This window comes from Apteryx mantelli, chromosome 5, assembly GCF_036417845.1.
Source record: "Apteryx mantelli isolate bAptMan1 chromosome 5, bAptMan1.hap1, whole genome shotgun sequence".
NCBI classification, from domain to species: domain Eukaryota; kingdom Metazoa; phylum Chordata; class Aves; order Apterygiformes; family Apterygidae; genus Apteryx; species Apteryx mantelli.
In genome coordinates, this window is record NC_089982.1 from 58,105,719 (window position 1) to 58,127,782 (window position 22,064).

Sequence of the window (22,064 nt, forward strand, 5' to 3'; positions counted from 1 at the left end):
GCTTGCTTATGTATACCCAAGCCATACCAGATAGTTTTGTGGGTAATATTAAGAGAAATACATAATATGTTAGATAAATGTTATAGTAGGGGTTAACTTGAATAAATCTCATGAAGACTCAAAACTTTTGTTTTATAATGTAGATGTCTAGTTGAATAGATAATACTCCCTCTCCTCTGTAACTATAATCTCAAAAAGTTGAAGTGGAGTTTTAGAACAAATCTTGTTACTATAGGGTGATTGAAAATTTGTCCTTCCTGTCATAGCAACTTCCAACAGACAAAAAGTATTGGTCACTTGCAGCGCTCCTGCCGCTTCTTTAGATCTTTGAATCATACTGATGAGAGATCACCTTTTAAGCTACAAATTAAAGCCTCTTGGCAGCCTGTGGTCCATGGAATTTTATTCAAGATTGCTAGCAACTGGGAGATACTGTCTCTTCCAAATACAGATAGCTGATATATAGATACACACACACACACACACACACACACACACACACGCTTCCTGATTATAGTATATCATTCTGATAATAATTACTTCTTTCCAGAATGTGTTTATGAGAATGAGCATATGTGAAAGCTTCATTCCAGAATGTTAAAAACATAACAGCTTCCTATGGGATTCATGTCTCCTTTTCCTAGTCCCTGTTCCACTCGGTCAATACAAACCATTTTCAAATACACTGTTTTCTATTGGATCTTTCAGGAGAGATATTAATTTTGTTTTCTAGTATGGTGATGAAGTGGCTTGGTCAGAGATAGAAAATGTTTGGACTACTTTGGCAGACAGCTGGCCAAAAAATCTGAAAATAATTTTGCACTTCCTGATCAGTATCTGTGGAGTGAACAGTGAACCCAGTCTTTTGCCTTATGTAAGTATCTGATGTGACTCTTCTCAGTGATAGCCATATTTGAAAATTAGTTGTGTGTCTAGCAGTGAAGATCACTAAATAAACAAAAAAATCACATAGGATTTCTGATATCAAAATCTCCTACAGCATAATAATGTCATCCCATAGTTTATGATGACTGAATACTATGAACGAATCAAATTCAGTTTTCCCCATTTGAGTTACTTTGGACATCCATGCTCCATATGTTAATATGCTTTCAGTTTTCTTTGTGCTAGTGTTTTCTTTATCTGTTATGAAATCCTCTTTCTAGAAATGCATGGTGATTTTTTTAATATGCTACTTTTTTTTCCCTTGTCATATCTTGTTAGCCTTTTCTCTTCATGACCAAGATATACCATTACAGTAGTGAATCAATCCTAGGTAGACTTAAACGATTAAATGGACACTAGGTATCTTTGGAAAAAAAACATTTTGATATTTCAATAAAAAGCTCAGGAGGCAGGAAATACTTCTCAATACATTAAATACAGAGTATACTAAAATAATTCAAGGTCAACCTGTAAAACCTGTGAAATTATGGAAACCTTCCATGAATCAGGTGAATGTAAGAAGTATCTGTAAAAAGAATTGAAAGATAACAAAGACTGTGAGAGGAGAGCAACCTCCTGAATGTTCATGGACTTTATGAAGATAGCACCATGAGAAATTGCACAAAGAGAGAAACTGAAACACCAGCAGCTAACGCTAACACAGGGCAATTTTTTCGTTTGCTTGGGTTTTTTTGTTTTTAGACTGTGGAGGGTACCCACATCCATCAATCTGAGTGAAGAGGGGCTAACCATTAGTGAAAGAGTGGCACAATGTGTTGGGCAACTTTTATATATGCTTTACCTTCAGCTTAATGTGATAATGATAGGATTCTTATTTTTCATACTTATTTTTTATTTCACATTTTTACACAATGCATATTTTAGAAATTGTTATCCTCTGATTTTTGGTCCTCTATTTCATATCACTTTTACTTGCTCCTTGTTTCTGCTTGACAGTCCTGCATCTTTTACTGGGTTGAAAGTTTGCTATCTTACTGTCCAGAGGGATGCCCAGATTTGATTTACCTGTGCGTATTACTCAAATGCAGTTAGTCTGAAGTAACAGTATTTGGCTCTGGTCTGTGCAATAATTTCTTCCTGAATCAAAGCCTCAAAGGGAAAAATGATTTAATTGTTTAAGTGCAAAGTTTTGCTTACAGAAACGGGATCAGTTTCAGTTAAACACATCATCCATTCATGGTTCTTGAGAAGGGAAACCAGAAAGGAGATAGCATTTTAAAGATAGCTGAGCCTTCCTGTACTTAAAACAACTTACTGACTATTCCAATCTATTCAGGGTGGTAACTCTGAAAGAGTCCACTAGCCATCTATCAGTTACGAATTATCAAAATCCAGAGTATCATAGATGGGCCATAGACCTTACTCAGTGAGTAAATCATAAAAAGTGGGAAAGACTCATTAAAATGTCTACATAGTACATCTGTGTTAGCGGTTTTTTTCTTCCTTTGGCATAAAAATGAAACTTTCCAATTTTCTATGTTTTAATTTAGGATAGTATGGAAAAATAGACAGATCATAGAGTAAAATAAAGCATGCTATGCTGTCACTTAAAGAATGCCATGTAGGAGATGATGTGATTGAATTTTGTAAATTATCTCACATGACCAAGTATTAAAGCAAAAAAAGAAAATCCCCCAAAACAAAACTTTATTTTAAATTGGTTTTACACACATGTGACAGCGCTGCAGAGTAGCATGAGAGGAAGAAAAATTGATACCTGCTAGAAACAAAGTAGAATAGTGTGTGTCTGTGAAATATCAAAAAATACATGATATTGCAATACATATACTTTGGCTTTTCTTTTTATTCCCCCACCCATGTTAATCTCAAATGTTGCTAAAAACTTTGTAAGAAAAAACTGTTTTATTTTCTAAATTGTTGCCATCAAAATAAGAAGACTTGTTTGCAATGCTTGCTTCTGTTGACAGCTGTGAAAGTAATTTTGTTTGCCTTCTTAGAGTCAGTTGTGCATTTGGTCACTACCAATAAAGATAGATCCTGATTCTAAACAGTTGCAGTATAAAAATTTCCTGTTATTGTCCTTTTTTATCCAATCACTACAAATAAGAATTTTTGCATATACACACACACACATGGACATATGAATGTATGTATGATTTTTTTTCTTCATGGCAGGTAAAGAAAGTTATTGTTTACTTGGGTAGAGACAAAACAATGCAACTGTTAGAAGAGCTGGTGAGTGAGCTTCAGCTTACTGATCCGGTCAGTTCGGGGGTCACTCATATGGATAATCCACCATATTACCGCATTACATCCAGTTACAAAATCCCTTCTGTCACTTCAGGTGAGAGTTTATTTAACTTGAAGTACTATCATTTTCAATGATAAACATGTTATTATCAATCAGTTACAATGTTGGAATTAAGCTGTAAGTAATTAGGAGTACAATTTAAAAAAATACATATTTATGTGTGTATATATTTATATTTGTATGGTATAAAGTCTGTTTTACTAGATTTGTAGTTTGTAGTGTATCTAAAGTTCTCATTAATGAGTACTTTATAGACTCACAAAGAACAGGTTTGTATCAATGTATATGTTAGATTTTGTCTACTTTCAGATCTTTTCCCATTTACCCTCCCCAGATCACTTATATAGCAATTCAGTTAAACAACTGGGACAATTTACGTCAGTTTAAATCCATGTAAATTGTTGTATTTTAAGTATGGTACTGACACAAGCTGCATCCATGGGAAGTTATTCAAGAGGATTTAAGTGAGCTTGTTCAGGAGAATTTGTTTAGAAATAGCTAGCAATTAACGATAGATAAATCTTCAAAAAAAAAAACCCCTGAAAATGTAAAAAGTATGTCCTGCCTCGTTCTTCAGTCTGAGAATGTGCTGAGAAATGTGGGGGAAAGCTGTCTCTCTTTGGTGAAACACCTTGCAAACTGAGCCACAGAGAGCTGGACTGGGAGGGTTGTGCTGCAAAGCTGTCAATGTTATGAGACAGCCTGGACCTATCATCAAAGAATTGTTTGGATATGAATTGGCACTTGTTCATGAAAGTGTTTAAACAATATTGAAAAAAAATTGAGGTGCTTTTACACTGAAGTGTGTATTAAGAGTGTGAGGGATGCTAAATTATTTCCCAGTATGGTCATCTATTGTGTGTGATGCTTGGAAGTTTCTCTTAAAAGAAATCTATACAAGCTTCACTACAGACTTGCATTTTATTTCCTGATCTGTGTGCGTTTTAACCTAACTGTACACAAAGGCCCACCTGTGTTTTACAGATGTATGAAGTATAACATACAGGAAGGAAAGAAATAAGTATCTAAATCCTGTTTTCCTGTTTTTCTATTTTATCTGAATCCTGCTTCTTTTTAGAAGCCTTTCTACTCAATTTACATTAAAGATTCAAACAGAGATTCCTAGAATGATTTCCTCCCCCTCCATTTTTTCCAGTTAGTGAAATTGCTGTAGAAGCTCAGACTCTTGCAGGCAAAGCAATAATTTTTTTCCCCACGTGAAAATAATTATCTATGTCTTAGTTTGTATTTGTGCCAGTTGTAACAGTGTACAACTGTTTAGTGTTCTTGGGATGGGCAAGTAAATTAAGGTCATTATACATCACTGAAGATTTCTTTTTTTTTTTTTTTTTTAATTCAGTTATCAGTCTTTTTATTTGTCCCTTATTCACAGGTACCACTTCTAGTAGCAATACAATGGTGGCTCCCACAGATGGTAATCCTGAAAGTAAACACATAAAAGACAGTATTGAAGAGAAGTAAGTATCTCCTCAAAGAGCAGTGATTAGTTAAATTACAAGAATTACTGGTGATTAGTTAAATTACAAGAATTACTGGTAGCTACTGTAAGTGATTGCATCATGATGGCTCCAGGTATGTCTACACTGCAGGAAAGGCATGACTGTAAGTTGTATTAACTAGTACAATATAGTTTTAAGCAATAAAACTGTAATACTATTTGGGATTAACAGTAGCAGCCTCAGTCTTAACTTGGACTCCAAAACCTGTATAGGCAGCTGAATAAATTAGGGTACCAGTTAGGGTCAGGCTTTATATTGCTACAGCTATACTGCTATGGGTAGCTAAATTAGCTACTATTACACTAAACTGTGTATGTTTACTTAAGAGAGGTTATGCTGCAGATGGATGCATTGAGGGCAGAAGTTACCGGTTCAGTGATGTAGCCAATCTGCAGATCACTTTCCTACTTCACTAGAAATCAACACTACCCATGTCTTGATAGCTAATTTATTCTCCTGTTTAGGGTATTTGGATCCCTCCTCTATGTGGCAAGATCCCTTGCAGCTATAAAACAGATGCCTGCCTCCCTGCCTAGTTTTTGAGGTTCTTCCAGGACATATCTTTTTTGAGAAATTTAGCAGCTAGTGGTACTGGGGTGAGGGTGGGGGGAGGCAGATGGTTGACATGGAGGTAGGGTGTGCACTCAGAGCACAGCAGCAATTCAGCAGTGACTGATTGTGTGTATGCTCTCATTTTGTGTTAAATAGGGGATAGCTCACCCTTCAGTGAAAGGAGGAGTAAGTATTCTATAAATAGCATGGGAAAACTAAAAATGTGCACACAGGCCGTTACTGCAGAATAGCTTATATGCAATAAGTTCACAAATAGTTTATGGTGATTTGTTTGTGAGCCTTAGTAATTCTATTTCTATAGGAAGTATGAAAGTAATTATACTTCTGTAATTATACCAATATAATTTCCCATTTGGACTTTTTTTTTTCCTCCCCAGGATAATCATGTCAGTATAATTAGGTTAGTAAATATATCAGTACAGACATGCCCAATACTTCAATTAAAATAAATTAATTTTTGGTGAAAATAAATCATACAAGATTATGAAATCTGAGGTATCATCCTAGCAAGGTACAAGCAATAAAGAATTTGGCTGCTTTGGGAGCTGAAGCTGAAGAGGCTTGTAGAGTCTGGGTAAGCTTTGGCATCTGCTGTAGTGTTGTTCAAAACTTCCCTAGGGTATATACATTTTGATACAATATATCCTGTATATCTTGGGCTCGCAAGGAAGCGGGGATTTTATAAATCATCTAGAAACAATTTGGAAATTGTACATTTAGTACTCTCATTTCTCCAACTTCTTTCTAGTTTGTCAGGTTAATGAGGTTAGGAGGATCTTGGACAGTGCCACGTCAATTAGGGGCTTTATTATTTTGCTGAAGAGTGAGAAAAACTTGTGTATAACAGTAACAAATGTTTTAATGTACTTAAATGTTAATGAAAATGTTCTAATTGAAATACAATTTGTAGTGGATTACCTCCTTAAATTCCCATATGTACCATTACTACAGGAGATTTGCCTTATACAGCTGAGATGCTTAGGCATTATATTGTGTAATTGTCCTTGTAAGTTAAAATATATTTGTATAATACGTGGTTTTGTTGATGTACAGTTTTACTGAGAGACTCTGATTGACTAATTCTATTACAGAATATATCAGTTATTAGCCCTGCTCTATTTGTTTCTGCAGTTATGTACATCTAGACATTTACAGTGGGTTGAACAATAACTTGAACCGACAGCACCACAGACTAGAATCTCGCTACAGCAGCAGCTCTGGAGGATCATATGAAGAAGAAAAAAGTAATATTTTTGTTTAGAAGTATTTCTGTGGGTGGAAAATAAATTTTTCTTAATTAATACTATTGCTGATGGTTGTAGAACATGAGGAAACAGGCATTATCAGTGACAAAGGAGGCTTTTTCATGCACCTAATTTAAAAAAACCTTTTTTTAAATTTCCCCAAGCTTAATACTGCTTTTGAAACCTAGCATACATTTGTTTACAATAGAATGTGCAAGGAAGATAATATGCTTTCTTTCCTACACTTATTTTCTAGAATGAGTTGTGAACATCTTCCCAAGTGAAGCAGTTTCATTCCATTTTTTGTGTTTGCCACTTCCAACAACAAAGAAAGCTAGGTTAGTCTGAAGAAAAAGAAGAGGGAGTACCGTGAGGAAAATAAGATGAATAAGGAAAAAGATGAGGAAAATAAGATGAATAAGGAAAAAGATGAGGAAAAGAAGTTTGTTTTTTTTTAATACAGAAAATATATAAAATTATAAATAATTATTCTTTTAAATGGTAGCAATACTTGGTCTGTTGAAACTTTGCAAAGGGGAAAAAGACCTTGTATCTCTAATTAATTTTCAAGATTGTTTTTAAATGATTTTCCTAGATCTGTGACAGTTCAGCTTTTCTGAAGTGCAGGGGGAAGGAAAGTGGTAAACTACTTTTAGAAGCTTTTCTTTAACAAAGATTCACAAACTGTGTCTAATTTTGTATCAGAAGAATCAATGGTCGTTGTCAAAGTGTGTAAGGCATCAAATCGTTGTGACAACATTAGAGAAAAGCTAAAGAGGTCAAGTAACCAGGCAAAAATTGAACAGTAATCACGTAGTGATTATACATCGCATTAGCAGGTTCTATATGCTGTTTCAAAGTGCTCATTTGAATGGGACTCATTTGACTGGGACTTCTAGCTAACAAACTGTTAGCAATTAAAATACTTCCTAATGTCACCCTACCTAGAATTATCATAATCTCTTCCAGATCATTTTAGTGACCCCTGAAGACTATTTTCTTAGGTTTCACTCAGGTTTTTTTTTATTGACAGTTGATCTTGCTGTCAGAAAAGTTGTTTGGGTGTGGGTATAGTGCTGCTTTTCCTTTACCTTTCTGTCTGGTGCTACCAAACAACAGAATTTAAATTCTTGCTCTTTGAGTGTTGTGTGTCAGTGCAGAACCCAGTGTGTCCTGTGTATATTGAGCCTTTGGAGCAACAGGATCTATTAGGTCTACGTGTGCATCCTTTAATGACTGCTTCTGTGCAAGACCATAAAGGATAGAGTGAATACAGTCAGTCTTATTGCCCTTTTTCAGGGAAATGGAACATAATGTCCTTCACAGAGCTGTTGTAAACAGCTCTGGCTGGGCATGGTCATTCAGATCTGTTAAAACTTTTATGACTCTTTGCCACTGTTGGGTCAGTAACGGATTGGTGGACCTTTTGAGCAGGCAGCATATTTATTACTGCTCAGAAGGGTGAAGTCCAACATTTAAAGGGACCATAGACACGATCATTTTCATCTTCGTTAGGTATCTATGCTAACAAGACTGAGTACACTGAAGCAGATGATAATGCACATGTGCTATTAGAATAGCACAGTTAGAAGTTTCATGCTAACTTGTGAAACCTCTGCTGCTACGTTTCCCAAAGGGCAACGGGTACAATCACTGAAACAATGAACTGTTCGGGCAGTCTCCTTGAAAATTTCTCACCTTAACTAATCATTAACCTTAACTAAGCCAGGATATGTCATTTAAAAACAGAAAAACATTTTGAATGTGTAACAGTATGCTATTATACAAAATAGCTCATGTGCCTCTTCCAATGACTACTGAAGCTTGCTTGATCAGATGCTAAATGGCTTTCTGTGTCTTCTTGAAGAACGTATTGGTTTCTGAGCCAGTGACTTTTGTCAGGCACTGGGATTGGGCTTTGCTGCTGGAAAAATGGCAAGTGCCAAGTGACCCCATATATCAGATCTGCCTTATCTGACATCTAGATGTAGTAGATTTTTACTAGGGAGATCTGCAAAGAGATGTTCTTGAAAAACACTTCCTTAACCCATAATAAAATGTGACTTTTTGAGATGAGGTCAGTATTATCCTCAGATTCACCCTTAACTCCATCTAACACAAGCTTTGAATTTCAAGGAAATTCTATTAGGTTACATTTCCTTTTCTTCCTTATGTGCATTCATTTCATTTATGAACTTATTCAGCAGAATCTGACTCTATGTATGCAACTTATATTATGACTTCTATAAAATCATTCTTATGCTAAAATAAGTAACCACTTTTTTAACTTTAGCCAATACTGTTTACAGCTGTCTTCCCCCCCCCTCCCCCCAAGCATCAGCTCTTCAGGAATTTAAAAATATTTCTTTGGAATATATAGTAGAAAAATGTATTTTATATTTTTTGGAGTACATTTATTTTTATTTTCCTGGTTTAATTATCTGCTGTGTTAGGTGATTCAATGCCTCTGTATTCAAACTGGCGATTGAAAGTGATGGAGCACAATCAAGGAGAGCCTCTACCTTTTCCACCTACTGGAGGTTGCTGGTCACCACTAGTGGATTATTTGCCTGAAACTTCTCCTCCAGGCATGTCACTTCACAGGTAATTTTTTAACAGTGCTGATGGCAATTCAGTTCATCTTAGTTTGTGCTGCACAATTATAGTAATCTAAAGATAGCAGATTGTATGTGCATTTATTTTATTTTATGCAGTTTTACTCGCAGGTGTAGCATATAAGATTTCTGAGCCTTTTCATCTGGAGAACTAAAGATTTTGTATTTCATTGTTGAACATACGTATTTTCCCTTAATATAGCTTTGTGGGTATTTATAGGCTTAGGAAAGAATACTGCTTAGCAGTCTGTTAAGCTCTTTGGAGCTCTTCATAAAGTTCAGTTGTGTTGTGTTCTTCTAACAAACTTTTTTTTTTTTTTTTTTGCTTTTAGGTGCAACATAGCAGTGATCCTTTTGACTGACTTGATAGTTGACCACAGTGTAAAGGTGGAATGGGGAGGATACTTGCATCTTCTGCTTCATGCAATTTTTATAGGTGAATAAATCCTTACAGAAATATTTATAGTAACTTAAGAACTGTAACTATTTACACAGCTATTCTTCTCCACATTTAAGTTAGTGCTTGCCATTGGATTTTAGTCTTGCTAATATTCACAAATACAACTTGAGCATGAAGCATAGAAAGGACCGTTGTTTTATTAAATAGTACAGATATGTATACAGCTTTGAGAGCCTGAATATTTGAAAGCTCACTTGCAGGAAACAAAAATGGTATTCATTCTTGATTTGAACAGAAATTCACCTAAATCTTTCAGCTTGATTTATACAACCCTTTATACAAGGGTTTTGGAGTCCTTTGAAAGCCCTGTCTGTTGGAGCCACTTTTCCCTCTTTCTACTTGTAGAAAATACTGTGAAACTGAAGTACACAGTGCCCTTGGTGCTACCTTTGCTGCTGTTTTTTTTTTCCTTTCTGTTTCTCTGTGTAGTGATTTTCATAGAAAGCACAGATTAATTACATACTTCTATGTAAGCAACAAGAGGCTATATTCATATATGTTAAACTGTATGTTTTTGTTTTTCATATTTAAACACTGAAAGAACAGTCTAACCAAAGGTAGAAGAAATATCTTGTGTAGCCTGTAGGAATCCAATATTCAGTTATTGGGTGAATTATGTTTCTGTTTCTTGGTAAAGTGTAACATAGAGCAGTGTGAATACTGCTAGTTTCTAATAATTGAATTAAACATGTTCTTTTAATTTAATAAAACTTTAACATTTTCCTTTTGTGTTAGGTTTTGACCACTGTCACCCTGAAGTCTATGAGCATTGTAAACGGCTGCTTTTGCATCTGCTGATAGTGATGGGCTCCAGCAGTAATGTCCAGTCTGTTGCTTCTGTCCTGCTCAGGAACAGAGAGTCCAATGAGTCCAGGGTGCTTACTGTCAAGCAAACTACCCACTTAGATTATACTTTCACAGGTATCCTTAGATTTATTAAGTGCTGCTTGTTAAAATGATACAGAAAGTTATCTTCTAGTCATTAAAATTTCTGTTATTTGTAATTTTGTTCTGAGCTCTTGGAAATAAAATGCTTTTTACTTCAGTTCTATCTGGTTAAAATGTATTTCTTCAGATTTTAATTAAGTCAAAATGAATACAGTTCACATCAGCACTTTGTGCCAGTCAGTGAAGTTGGGAGCACAGTTGAATAATTGGATACTAGCAGAAAACACAGAGGAAGCTCTAGGTTTTGGATCTGTAATACAGCAGTTTTTATAAGAGCCTTGAAAGTAAAAAGAAGGAACATCTCTTCTGTATTTATAGTAAATTTACATTTCTGACTTAGCCAGTTGTCATTGTACTGTTCAGCAGGATATCAGAAGACTCTTTTGAGATCTTACCTTTTAATTTTAGTAATAATATAACAATATTGTAGTTATATGGGATATCTATTTATTTTATATGTAACTCCTTATGAAAGTAACATTTTCATGGTTTGAGCCTACGGTTTCTAAACAAATGTGAAAAAATTCATTTTGTTGAAATCTAGTGTTTTATATTATTTCAGTAGGTGGCAGCATATTGCTACAAAATCCATTCATTCCATTTTGTTCACATCAGAAGTGGCTTTGTCACTAACCAGAAGTATTTTGTCAATTTGATATTTATGGCAATGAGCGATTATAATTAGGAAGTGAGCATAGTGGAGCAATTCTTTTATATAAACTTGTTTGTGGAACTTTACTGGTGCACCTGTATGGTGACCTGTTCAATCATTCTGTTCCTAATCTTTGCAATTTTGTGCACAAGTTCCAGCAAGCTGATTTAAAACTTTCTTTGAAGCAGCTAATGTCTCAATCCACATCTTGTGGCTCTGTAGGCAAATTTATGGCAGATGCCAGTGAGTCTCAGGTTTATTTATAATGTTACAAAGATTCATGACCCTCTTTTCCCTGTTAGTTTACTTTGTCCAGCACCTTGTAGCTTTAGGTGTAATGTGAGGAGTTACTGCGGTTGTATTATATTGCTACATGATTGTTTATACTGACAGAAAAAACTTTCAGGAACTGGATTAAGCTGGCTTCAGAGAAGTTCTGTGTAGCCGGAAATACCCTAAATAGAAATAATTAGAATTGGTTCACTAGTTAATACTTAGTCTTCACTGATTTAAATTGCTGTCATAGTGGACTGAGTTTTGACAAAAAAAAAAAAGTAAATTATTATTAAGATGAGATGCCTTAGAGACTGAGAATCTGCCATTTCACCATATTACTGATACAAAATGGAGCAAAATACGGTGGTTCTAAGGAAGGACCTGGCTGTTCCTTATTAAGGGTCCAGTTATGCAAAGATTTTGCACATACAGGACTTGCTGTTGATTTCATTGTAATTATTGCATCCATGAAATTATTTTATTTGCTAAATTATTAATTGTTAGCAGGATAATTATTCTTTTTATATATTTAATATGAAACCATCAATTTAAGAGTTCATAATAATCTTGTTTTTATTTCAGCAGGCGTTAATGATTTTATACCTGATTACCAGCCCTCCCCAATGACAGACTCAGGGCTTAGTTCAAGTTCTACCTCTTCTAGCATCAGTTTAGGAAATACAAGTGCAGCCATTTCTCATCTGCATACCACCATCCTCAATGAGGTTGACATTTCAGTAGAGCAAGATGAAAAAGTGAAAACTCTCATAGAATTTATTACCTCAAGGTAAAATTTTAATTTTGATTATTGTCAAGACCTGTATTTTATAGAAACATGCTGAAATTCTTATTTAGCATGATGTTGTCTAACTTTTCTCTTTGCTTTATTCCCAGTAAGAGATTGAGTCTAGTCCTGAAGTGTTTTTATAGAATACAGCATTTAAACAACCCTAATTTTCCAATAGTTTTGCCCTCTCTCTTGTCCTTTAAGTTTAAAAGTCTATTGGCATATTCTACACAGATCTGTTGTAGTTGCTTGCCATGCGTTTTATAGAAATTCTTTTCCATCCTGGCAGAAAAATACTGAAGGATTAGGGATCTAGTACATCATGATGGTTAGGGAGCTACAAGATCTGTGTGGAGTTTAACGATTAGTAATAGTAGAGCGCTGCCTATTTGAAAAATAGGAATTAGTGGTGAAGAACAACTGTAAAACAAACAACACTTATGCAATTCATATGATAGTTTATATAAACTTTTAAGATCATGTAAATCTGAAATACCAATTAATTAGTCAAAAACTTTCTGAGAACCATGATAACAAAAAAAGGGACTTTTTAATGGGTCCTAAAATTAAAATAATGTGGTGTGTTGATGGGAAGGGAGAAGTTGTTTTAAGAAGTATAAATATAATGAGTCAGTTGTAAATGATTTTCTGTTAGAATAACTAAATGTTTACCCTTCCTAAATGTATGCTATTATTTTGGTTAGATTCAATCTATTGCTTTTCACCTTGTCTTAACTTCTGCATCGTTGTGTAGTATTAACAGTTGTCACACTTCTTCCCAATTTGTGTCTGCAATTTTAAATGTTTTTGCTTATGTGGTAGGTAGTAGATTCTTCTGCAGTTACTTAAGGTGAAAATAACATTTAAATAATATTAATGTCATACTTGTTTCCATTTTATATTTCTAGGAAAAGAGGGCCGCTTTGGAATCATGAAGATGTTTCAGCTAAGAACCCTAATATAAAGAGTGCTGAACAGTTAACTGTGTTTTTAAAGCACGTGGTATCTATATTTAAACAGGCAAGCTCAGGTATGTTAGAAAACAGTCAATACATCGTAGAATGTAAGTCTGAACTAAATGAATTTTTTCAAATGCATGCAAGTTTATAGGTGACCTGTAAATCCACGCTTGGTGATAGCTTCCTGCTTCTGGTAATAGAGGTTTCTCGTGTGTATTACACAGTTCACTTCATGTTTCTGTTGACATCTGATTTAAATGCAGTGTTTCAGGGATGAGATTAAATATCTTATTAATATATTGTGGGTGTCGACTATTCAAAGCATAAATGTTTTATTCTCTCCAAGTCTGTGGAATACAAGTTCATAGGGCTGGAAAGATTTTTGAGAGGAATACCTCTAGAGAGAAAAGGAGAAAGTCATAGATGAGGGTGTTTTAAAATTAGGAATGACTTTGACCATTTTACTGTTTATAAAATTCAATTTTTTTTGTTTGTTATAAAGCACTGTGTTACTTGAATAATTATTTGCTCTTGTAGGAGGGTTTCAGTTGGAGCACCGTCTTAGTGAAGTTGCTTTGCAGACTGCTCTTTCTTGCTCCTCTCGACACTATGCTGGGAGGTCCTTTCAGATTTTCAGGGCTCTGAAGCAGCCTCTTACTGCATCTACACTTTCTGATGTTCTCTCCAGATTAGTAGAAACTGTTGGAGATGCAGGAGAAGAAGCTCAGGTATTTGTTTGTTTACATGTCCTATCCCCCCAATCCCCAATTTTATTAGAAAGTTAAGTAAATTTAAATGACATACTAATTTTATTATTTTAATGACAGTAAAATTTTGAAGCATTTTGGATTTAAAAAGCATTTCGATTTGAAACATTTTTGATTGATTGATAAAGCTTTCTATTTTTAAATAAAGATATCCTGAATATTAAAACAGTTTTAATCATGACACACTCTGAATTTTCACCTAATAAAACTAGAAAAAATGTTGATTTAGCTGTGCACATTTTCCTCTACAGCAACAGGAATTTTCAAAGAATTTGATTCATCTGTTTCCTGAAAATACCATGTCCCTCATAGTTTGAGAGTCGTGAGATCAGCCATATTAAAAAAAAAAAAAAAAATCAGGTGTTCAAAAACTTACCTGATAAACTGTTACAGCTATCCAACTTACTAGGTGTTATTGTATTCTAAAGAATTGGATCTGACCTTTTAAAACTGCAAAATGAGAGTCTAAATCCCCAAGGATACATGCATCCTTAAAAATAATGCAAATCTAAATGAATTTTGTGAGTATTTAGAAGTAAATTAAAGGTTTTGTCATTTTACTTTTTTTTTTTTTTTTTTTTTTTTTTCCCTGTCTTGAAGAAGTAGTGCTAATTTGAGCTGTCTGGTCAAGGTTATGCTCTAATTGAACCATGAAGATAATAATTTAATAACTAATGCTGATTTTTATATTTTTATATCACTACTTAGTAGATTTTCTGTGATCTTTACTTGTAAATGTGAGTTATAATTTAAATATAAATATTATGTATACTATCGGTAATAAATATTTTATAATTATTCATGTGAATTTATTATCTAAATTATTGTATAATTTATGAAGAACTGTGGCTTTTTCCAGGGTTTTGTCATAGAACTGCTTCTGACTCTAGAGTCTGCTATTGATACATTGGCTGAAACCATGAAGCATTACGATCTGCTTTCTGCCCTTTCTCAGTAAGTTCTTATACTAGTACACTAGTACATGGTACATTTTAATTATTAAAAGTCTGATTTACTTGATTATTTCAAGTCATCTTTGCAGAACACTTGTATCCAAATTGTATGCTCTTTTGTGATGTTCTTCAGTGGCCTATTTTTTCCCATATGTATAATGAAGCTAATGGCACCAATTCTTGGAAAATGATTTAAGCTTTGTAGATGAAAACTTCTGTACTGCAAAAAATACTTGTACTGTAATTTTAATATAGACTAAATTTCTTTAGTTACAGCAAATGCTAATCTTTCTTAGGCCCCAGATTTGTTGTTTGTGTTTGAAAGAAGTGTAACTGAAGAGTCAAGAGTCAATTGTATGTCTCATTGGAGTGTGAGTGGGTGGTTAGCTCCATGACTTTTTTCCAACAGGAAAAAAAAACCTGAACATGCATACAATCCCATTTGTTTCATTTCATAGCAAGGTTTTCTGAAAATGTTGAAATTTCTAGGAAGTTCTTCTATTTCTCCCTATTTTAAATGTGAGAACCAGTAGGTGTTGATTTCTCTAGGTCAGCTACTTCAGGGAAAAATAAGGTAACAAGTAAGTAATTTCATTTATTAATTCCCTCATTTCTCTACCCTTATCACATATGTAAGGAAGTAAGTTGGAATGCTAGATATTCATTCATAGGGATTTTTTACATGCTTTAAGCTAATATTCCTAATTTTACTAAATTGCCTTGTCATTATTTTGCTCTACTGGGATTGTGATGAATATATTTTTGTAAGAGTGGTAACAGGATGCTACAGTCTTGTCTTATGCCACAGTTATAATTCTCTTCCAGAGATGCTGCAGAGTATCCCCTGAGAGTGTATATATGTGATTGGTATCAAATGCCTTTTTCCTTTCCTCCTAGTTTTAAGCTGTATGTTATTAAAAGTATTTTTCATGGAATAAAATTTAATATTGCTTTTTATTTTAGAACCTCATACCATGATTCGGTAATGGGAAACAAGTACGCAGCTAACAGGAAAAGCACTGGACAGATAAATCTAAGCACAAGTCCCATTATTAGTGGCAGTTGTCTGGGATACTACAGCAATACAAGGAGTAATTCTTTGAGACTGAATTTAATCAGTGAGCGGAGAGGTGACCGTCGACGGAGCAACACACTGGATATAATGGATGGAAGGATAAATCATGGTGGAAGTTTGGCAAGGACTAGAAGCCTTTCCTCCCTGAGAGAGGGAGGGATGTATGATGTGCAGCACACTACTGATCCTGTCAATCTGTTGGCTACCATATTTTGGATTGCAGCTTCATTGCTAGAGTCAGATTATGAATATGAATACCTTTTGGCTCTCAAACTACTCAACAAACTGCTAATTCACTTGCCTCTGGATAAGTCAGAGAGTCGGGAAAAGATAGAAAAGGTGCAGAATAAACTGAAATGGAATAACTTTCCAGGCCTTCAGCAGCTTTTCCTAAAAGGCTTTACTTCAGCATCTACACAAGAAATGACAGTTCACCTCCTCAGTAAACTCATCACAATTTCCAAGCATGCTTTGGTGGACCCCTCTCAGTTAGCAGGTATCTTCAGTCAATGTATAGATAATGATAATGTATTTTTCGTTAAATGAAATGTAATCAAAATTAATAGTGATTATACATTTGTCTTTAAAAAAAAAAAAAACACCCCTCAGTTAAATGCTCTCTGCATTTGTCGATATTGCAGTGCTAGATAGTGGGAGTACATTACAGATGATGATTATCTGCCAAGAAATACTGCATGAAAACTTTATCTGGTAGAATGTTGACTACTAACTTTAAACTTGTTTACAAGTTAAGAGCATGTGTATTAATTTTCATGATTTTGTGCTAAACAGCTCAATTACCTTGTGACCACAAATCTTAATGTGACCTTGTGACTTAGTACTGTTTCTAACCTTTACACCTTTTAGAAACAATATCACTGTACTGCTTGAAGATACTGAGTTTCTCAATTGTTTTGCTTAATTGGTCACATGATGATTTAATTTTCATTTTATTCATATGTGTACACACACACATTTTACATATACACACATATATATGTGTGTGTATATATATTATGTATTTATGTATGTGTATGTATGTAAGTCATGCTATAAAGGTTCTTAAATACTAGAAAGCTATTGAATGTTCACATCACTCCACATTAAGTGAAGTCTTATTAAAATCATTAGGGATTATATAACTATATTTTGTGTGCAGGATTTCCCCTAAACATCTTGTGCTTACTTCCTCATCTGATCCAACATTTTGATAACCCAACTCAGTTCTGTAAAGAAACAGCTGACAGGATAGCAAAGGTATGTAAATATAATGTTTGGGGAGTATTCGGAAGTTTACTTTTATTACCAGTGTTGTTTCTTTATTTTCCACTCCATTATGTAATACTTTTCTGTATGGCTAATAGAATCATGTAAAAAAATTATATTTTAAGGATCTGATCCAGCCCTCATTCATATAATTGGTCTTCATATCAACCCCTGAGTTTCCCTTTGTGAATGAGAAAGCACATTTAGCTTATTCTGTAAACTTTAGAAGTAAAGAACAAATGTACTTATTATTAATGATATGTTACTTTTTCTAACTTCTCTGAGTCTGCAGCTTGTAATTTTAAACATAAATTCAATTAATTCTTAAGCACACTTCCTAATTTACTTGTCATAAGGAAGTGAACCTTACCTTTCAGACTGGTAAGTAGAGAAGAAAAGGTATTCTGTTCTTTCTGTTATTTGTAAATAGTGATTAACCTTCAGAGATTTTGAATACTTTCTGAACTGCAGTGTCTGTTAAAGCAGTAGAGGATGCCAACCAGCAGTCCCCAGGCAGACTGGTGGCATGTTGGTCTGCCAGCAGGCATTTTAAGGAAGAATGTGGGAAAGGGAATAAGAAAGTGCTGTCTGTTATAGGCAAAGCAGTCATAGGCTTCCCTATATAGGCTTCCCTAACTGTGGTATGTAAACCACTTAACAGTGTGCAAGTTACCTCAAAGTAATATGTGGCCTGAATTCAAGAGTTACTGCTGTCCCATAAATACCTGTGCTACTAGCTAGGAACGTTTACCTCTACCACCAGTGCTGGTGATGATAACAGCACAAGATTTTGAATTCTTGAGCTGGTTAATGTAGGATGGCAATAAGACCAGGGAAACTCGTATTTTATTCCAGGCTGTCCTACTGGCCTGCCAGGTACTCATTTCAAGTTGCTTGCTTTGCCACACTTGCTATTGTAGATTGGAAAACCAAGAAACCTTGATTCTGGCCTCCTTTTTTAAAATGCTTGGAGATCTACTGATAAAACATTTTATAAGAAATAGGTATTATTATTATTATAGGAGGAGAAGAAGAAACAAAACTGTCCTCAGGCCCCGGAACCTACAGTGTGAATGGAACTGCCAGCCACCAAAGGGAGGGGAAGGTCCAGAGGAGAAGGGGACAAGGCAGCTAGACAGTATGTCCAGAGAAACAGATAGAGAAAAGGAGAAGGTGGCAGGGAATGCTGCAAGGGGTGGGGGGAACAAAGGTGAGACATCCTGAGGGGAAGGAGAGTGGGGCAAACAGCAACACACCCTGTGCTAGGGAATAGGAGATGTACAAAACAGAAGTGCTTGACGAGGTCTGTGTCTCATTTATTTTTGTGGGGGAAACAGTTATGCCGCTTAAGGCTGCAGTATTAGGGAAGTGTTCATTTTTATAATCTGTAGTCTTTCTTTGAGCAAGCTTTGTAGTTGCCACTGAAAGTGCTACTGGGATTTGTTCAACCATTGCTGTGAGTAGGAGGCTGCCTGTGCAGTAAGAAATGGAAGGGAAGCGGTCATTGACTCAGTATGTCCACTCAGATATGATCCATACTGTCAGATTTCAGAAACCCTTAATGATATTATTCTTTGATTTTTAAAAAAGGAAAAATGTAAAGCTTAAGTGTATGCACAAGCCCTTATATATGAATCTTTATAAATTCTAGTGCCACTTGAAGACACAGATTCCCCAAAATAGGGTATTGTAAGTAAAGAATTCAGAATGTGGTTTCTAGTCATGAGATACAGGAAATATCTCAATAGGTTTATTCTATTCATGGTGCTCTTTTAGGAATCTCTTAGTTGTCAGAACTTGTACTGATTTCTCTTGTCTTCTCTTTTGACTCTCTTCATGTGAGAGAATGATTTAACCCCTAAAAGACTGTGGATGCATGCCACAGTACAACTGTCACAGCTACTACTGGCTTCCTAAAGCTCTGATAAATGCAAGGCTAGGAGAAAAGGGTTGGCCTAGGTTTCAAAGAAGAAAGATGAATGGCCATGCTAGAGAGACAGGTCAAGGCTTATGAATGAATACCCACTGAGTGCAGCTGTTACCCATGCAGGAATATGGAGCTGTATTTTCAGTATTTAAAGTTTTAATACCTGGTACACTTCCCCCCCCCCCTTTTTTTTTTGGAAAGCAATTTTAAGTATCTTAAAGAATTCTTTCTACTTTTTTTAAAGTAAGTTGTCAGGCTTAAAAATTCAGCAGAAATTGTAGATGTTTGTAGTTTGCTTTCAGTTGTTGGAAACTACAGTGAAATCTGGGAAAAAATAATGACTTGTAAATACTTAGGTTAAAAATGGTCATCTCTAATATAGTTATATCTGCTTTTTGCTTTTCAGGTTTGTGCAGAGGAGAAATCACCAACTCTTGCCAATTTGGCTCATATGATGAGCTTATACAGTACACACAGTTATTCCAGAGACTGTTCTAACTGGATTAATGTAGTTTGTAGATATTTGCATGACTCCTTCTCAGATACCACATTTAACCTTGTAACTTATCTTGCAGAGGTAAATTTTACTGAAAGTGTATCTCGTTTTGACAATCTGTGATAAACTTTATATTTACTCACTGCCAATTTGTTATTTTTCATGATTCTGAATATTGGAAAAAGGGCATATCTTCCATAATGGAGAATAATAGTAAAATATTCTAGTATATGGCAAAGGGATGACTAGTGCACAAAAGGACGGAACCTTGAGTTTACCTTGAAATTGTAATCCCTCTAATGAAAGATCCCTTTTTGTGGTAGTAGTGTTCTGTAAGAGATACTTATCATCTGTGCCACATGAATAAAATATACACACACTGTCTTGGCTTTAACAAAATAAACTTAGTGTAAATCATAAAAGCACTTTTTTTTTTTTGTCAAATACCCATTTAAAGATGCCCTTAGCACAACTGAAAAACTAATTTCAAAATTCAATTGTAAATATTGCATAGTATATACTCAAAGAAGAATTAAATTTCAGAATTCAGTACATGACTGTCAGTCATTTGTATGCAAAACTGTTATCTTTAAGAAAGTACCTTGTGTGAAGAGCTTTTAGAACCTGGTCCTTGAGCTACATTACTTCAAACTGATAATGTGAACTATATTACTTCAAACTGATAATGATAACTTTTTAATTATTTGCTCTTTCTCATGTGTGAATTTATATGTACTTTCCTAAGATATTATATGCCAGACTTCTGTAAGACTTGCATGTAATTATTTTTCATGCAGCTTTGGGTTTTCGAATTTACAAGAACTCTTCAACTTAGTGAGAAGCATTTTATTATTATGTGCTTTAGGTCTATGCTTACAACTATTGTCAAAATTCTATTAATAAATGAAGAAAATTAATATGAGTAAAACTGAATTAGGATAGATAATGTAGTTCTTTTGCACTGCATTTTCTTTTTAGGTTAAAACAAAGTTGAAAAACATGAAGTGGTACATTAAAGTTTCTTGAAGGGAGAAATAAGTATTGGGGGGGTAACTAAATTTTAATGTTCATTTTCACTGTTGACTACTATTAAACACTCTAATTAAATTCTGTGTTTTTAAAAACTTTTTTAGCTATTAGAGAAAGGGTTATCCAGTATGCAACAGTCCTTACTGCAGATCATTTATAGTCTTCTGAGTCATATTGACCTGTCCACAGCACCAGTGAAACAGTTTAATTTGGAGATCATAAAAGTTATTGGTAAATATGTTCAGGTAGGTACTTTGAAAAACTATAAAATATGCTTTCTGTTTATTATCAAAGTGGTAGTGAAGTTACACTTAAATTTTTTTTTAGTGTAGTGAAGTAATTTATTGTAGTTTTAAAAATAGTTGTTCAATGTCAAATTCCATAGTATTTTAGTTTCTGACCTATGTATTTAATTCATTATACACATATTCTTTCTCTAATTTGATTTACATCTTGTGGGATGAGTTACCTGAGTGAATGTGCATCTATTTGCAAATGTAGGGTACTCTGTATATGTAGTCATGAAAGATGATCCTTCAACTTTTAAAATATAACTCTTTAAATAAGGAAACATGTTTACTGCTGAATACTGTAGATAGAAATTTCTTATTTAAGTGTATTTTTTTTCAAAAGGAAGCTTTACACTTAAATACATATTTGAATCATTTTCACCAGAGTATCTGTCCCTGAGAGAAACATTAAGTTCCATCTCCATGAGTTCAAGTGCATTTTTTTGTTAAAAGACAGTCCCCAAAAGACAAATAATGGTATTTTGCCCTAAGTAATTTGCTCTTTCATATTTGGAACAGAATTTACTGAAAACCCTGGAGGAAAGTCTAGCATTTTGCTGAAAGATTTTTAAAAAATGCCTGGAGCATACAACCATTTCAGTCTACAACATTTTCATTTTTTTTCCTCCCTTTCTTTATCCCTGAATTCCATTATTGCTAAATGTAGATCAGTCAAATGGTTTAATCATAATTACCCGGAAAGAGTAGTGTTCCCCAGACATTTTGTTGTCGATAGATACGTACTTCAGACGCTGTGCTTCTGCCGGAGTGCATTAGGCAAAATGGAATGACTAGTGCAGCTGTATTTTTTATGGCCTGATGTCTGCTCATTTCACCTCTAACCTTTAGGTGAGCTTTCTCTCCAACCCCATACCACCGTGGAATATAATCTTAATTAGAAGATATTAGCTGTCAAAATACTGGTGGCAGTGAAAGAATATTCCAGAGAAGCGCATGCATTTTTGATAGGATAAAATGTGTTAATTTAG

At 34.5% G+C, this 22,064-nt stretch overlaps 1 protein-coding gene across 15 annotated transcripts in view; it reads left to right on the forward strand.

The window, feature by feature from the left end:
* The window catches only part of FRYL (FRY like transcription coactivator), a 179,859-nt gene that overhangs the window by 125,778 nt on the left and 32,017 nt on the right, over nt 1-22,064 (forward strand). For 12 of the 15 annotated variants that reach the window (XM_067298073.1, XM_067298074.1, XM_067298072.1 and 9 more), the window contains 15 exons: nt 734-874; nt 3,103-3,271; nt 4,632-4,716; nt 6,463-6,575; nt 9,029-9,179; nt 9,523-9,626; nt 10,386-10,571; nt 12,109-12,313; nt 13,222-13,343; nt 13,810-14,000; nt 14,899-14,993; nt 15,956-16,563; nt 17,227-17,324; nt 19,667-19,837; nt 20,890-21,030. In XM_067298073.1, coding sequence (XP_067154174.1) covers nt 734-874; nt 3,103-3,271; nt 4,632-4,716; nt 6,463-6,575; nt 9,029-9,179; nt 9,523-9,626; nt 10,386-10,571; nt 12,109-12,313; nt 13,222-13,343; nt 13,810-14,000; nt 14,899-14,993; nt 15,956-16,563; nt 17,227-17,324; nt 19,667-19,837; nt 20,890-21,030 — 2,580 coding nt within the window. The remainder of the gene's footprint in view (nt 1-733; nt 875-3,102; nt 3,272-4,631; nt 4,717-6,462; nt 6,576-9,028; nt 9,180-9,522; nt 9,627-10,385; nt 10,572-12,108; nt 12,314-13,221; nt 13,344-13,809; nt 14,001-14,898; nt 14,994-15,955; nt 16,564-17,226; nt 17,325-19,666; nt 19,838-20,889; nt 21,031-22,064) is intronic. The other 3 variants (XM_067298068.1, XM_067298082.1, XM_067298081.1) reach the window with 1 other exon arrangement.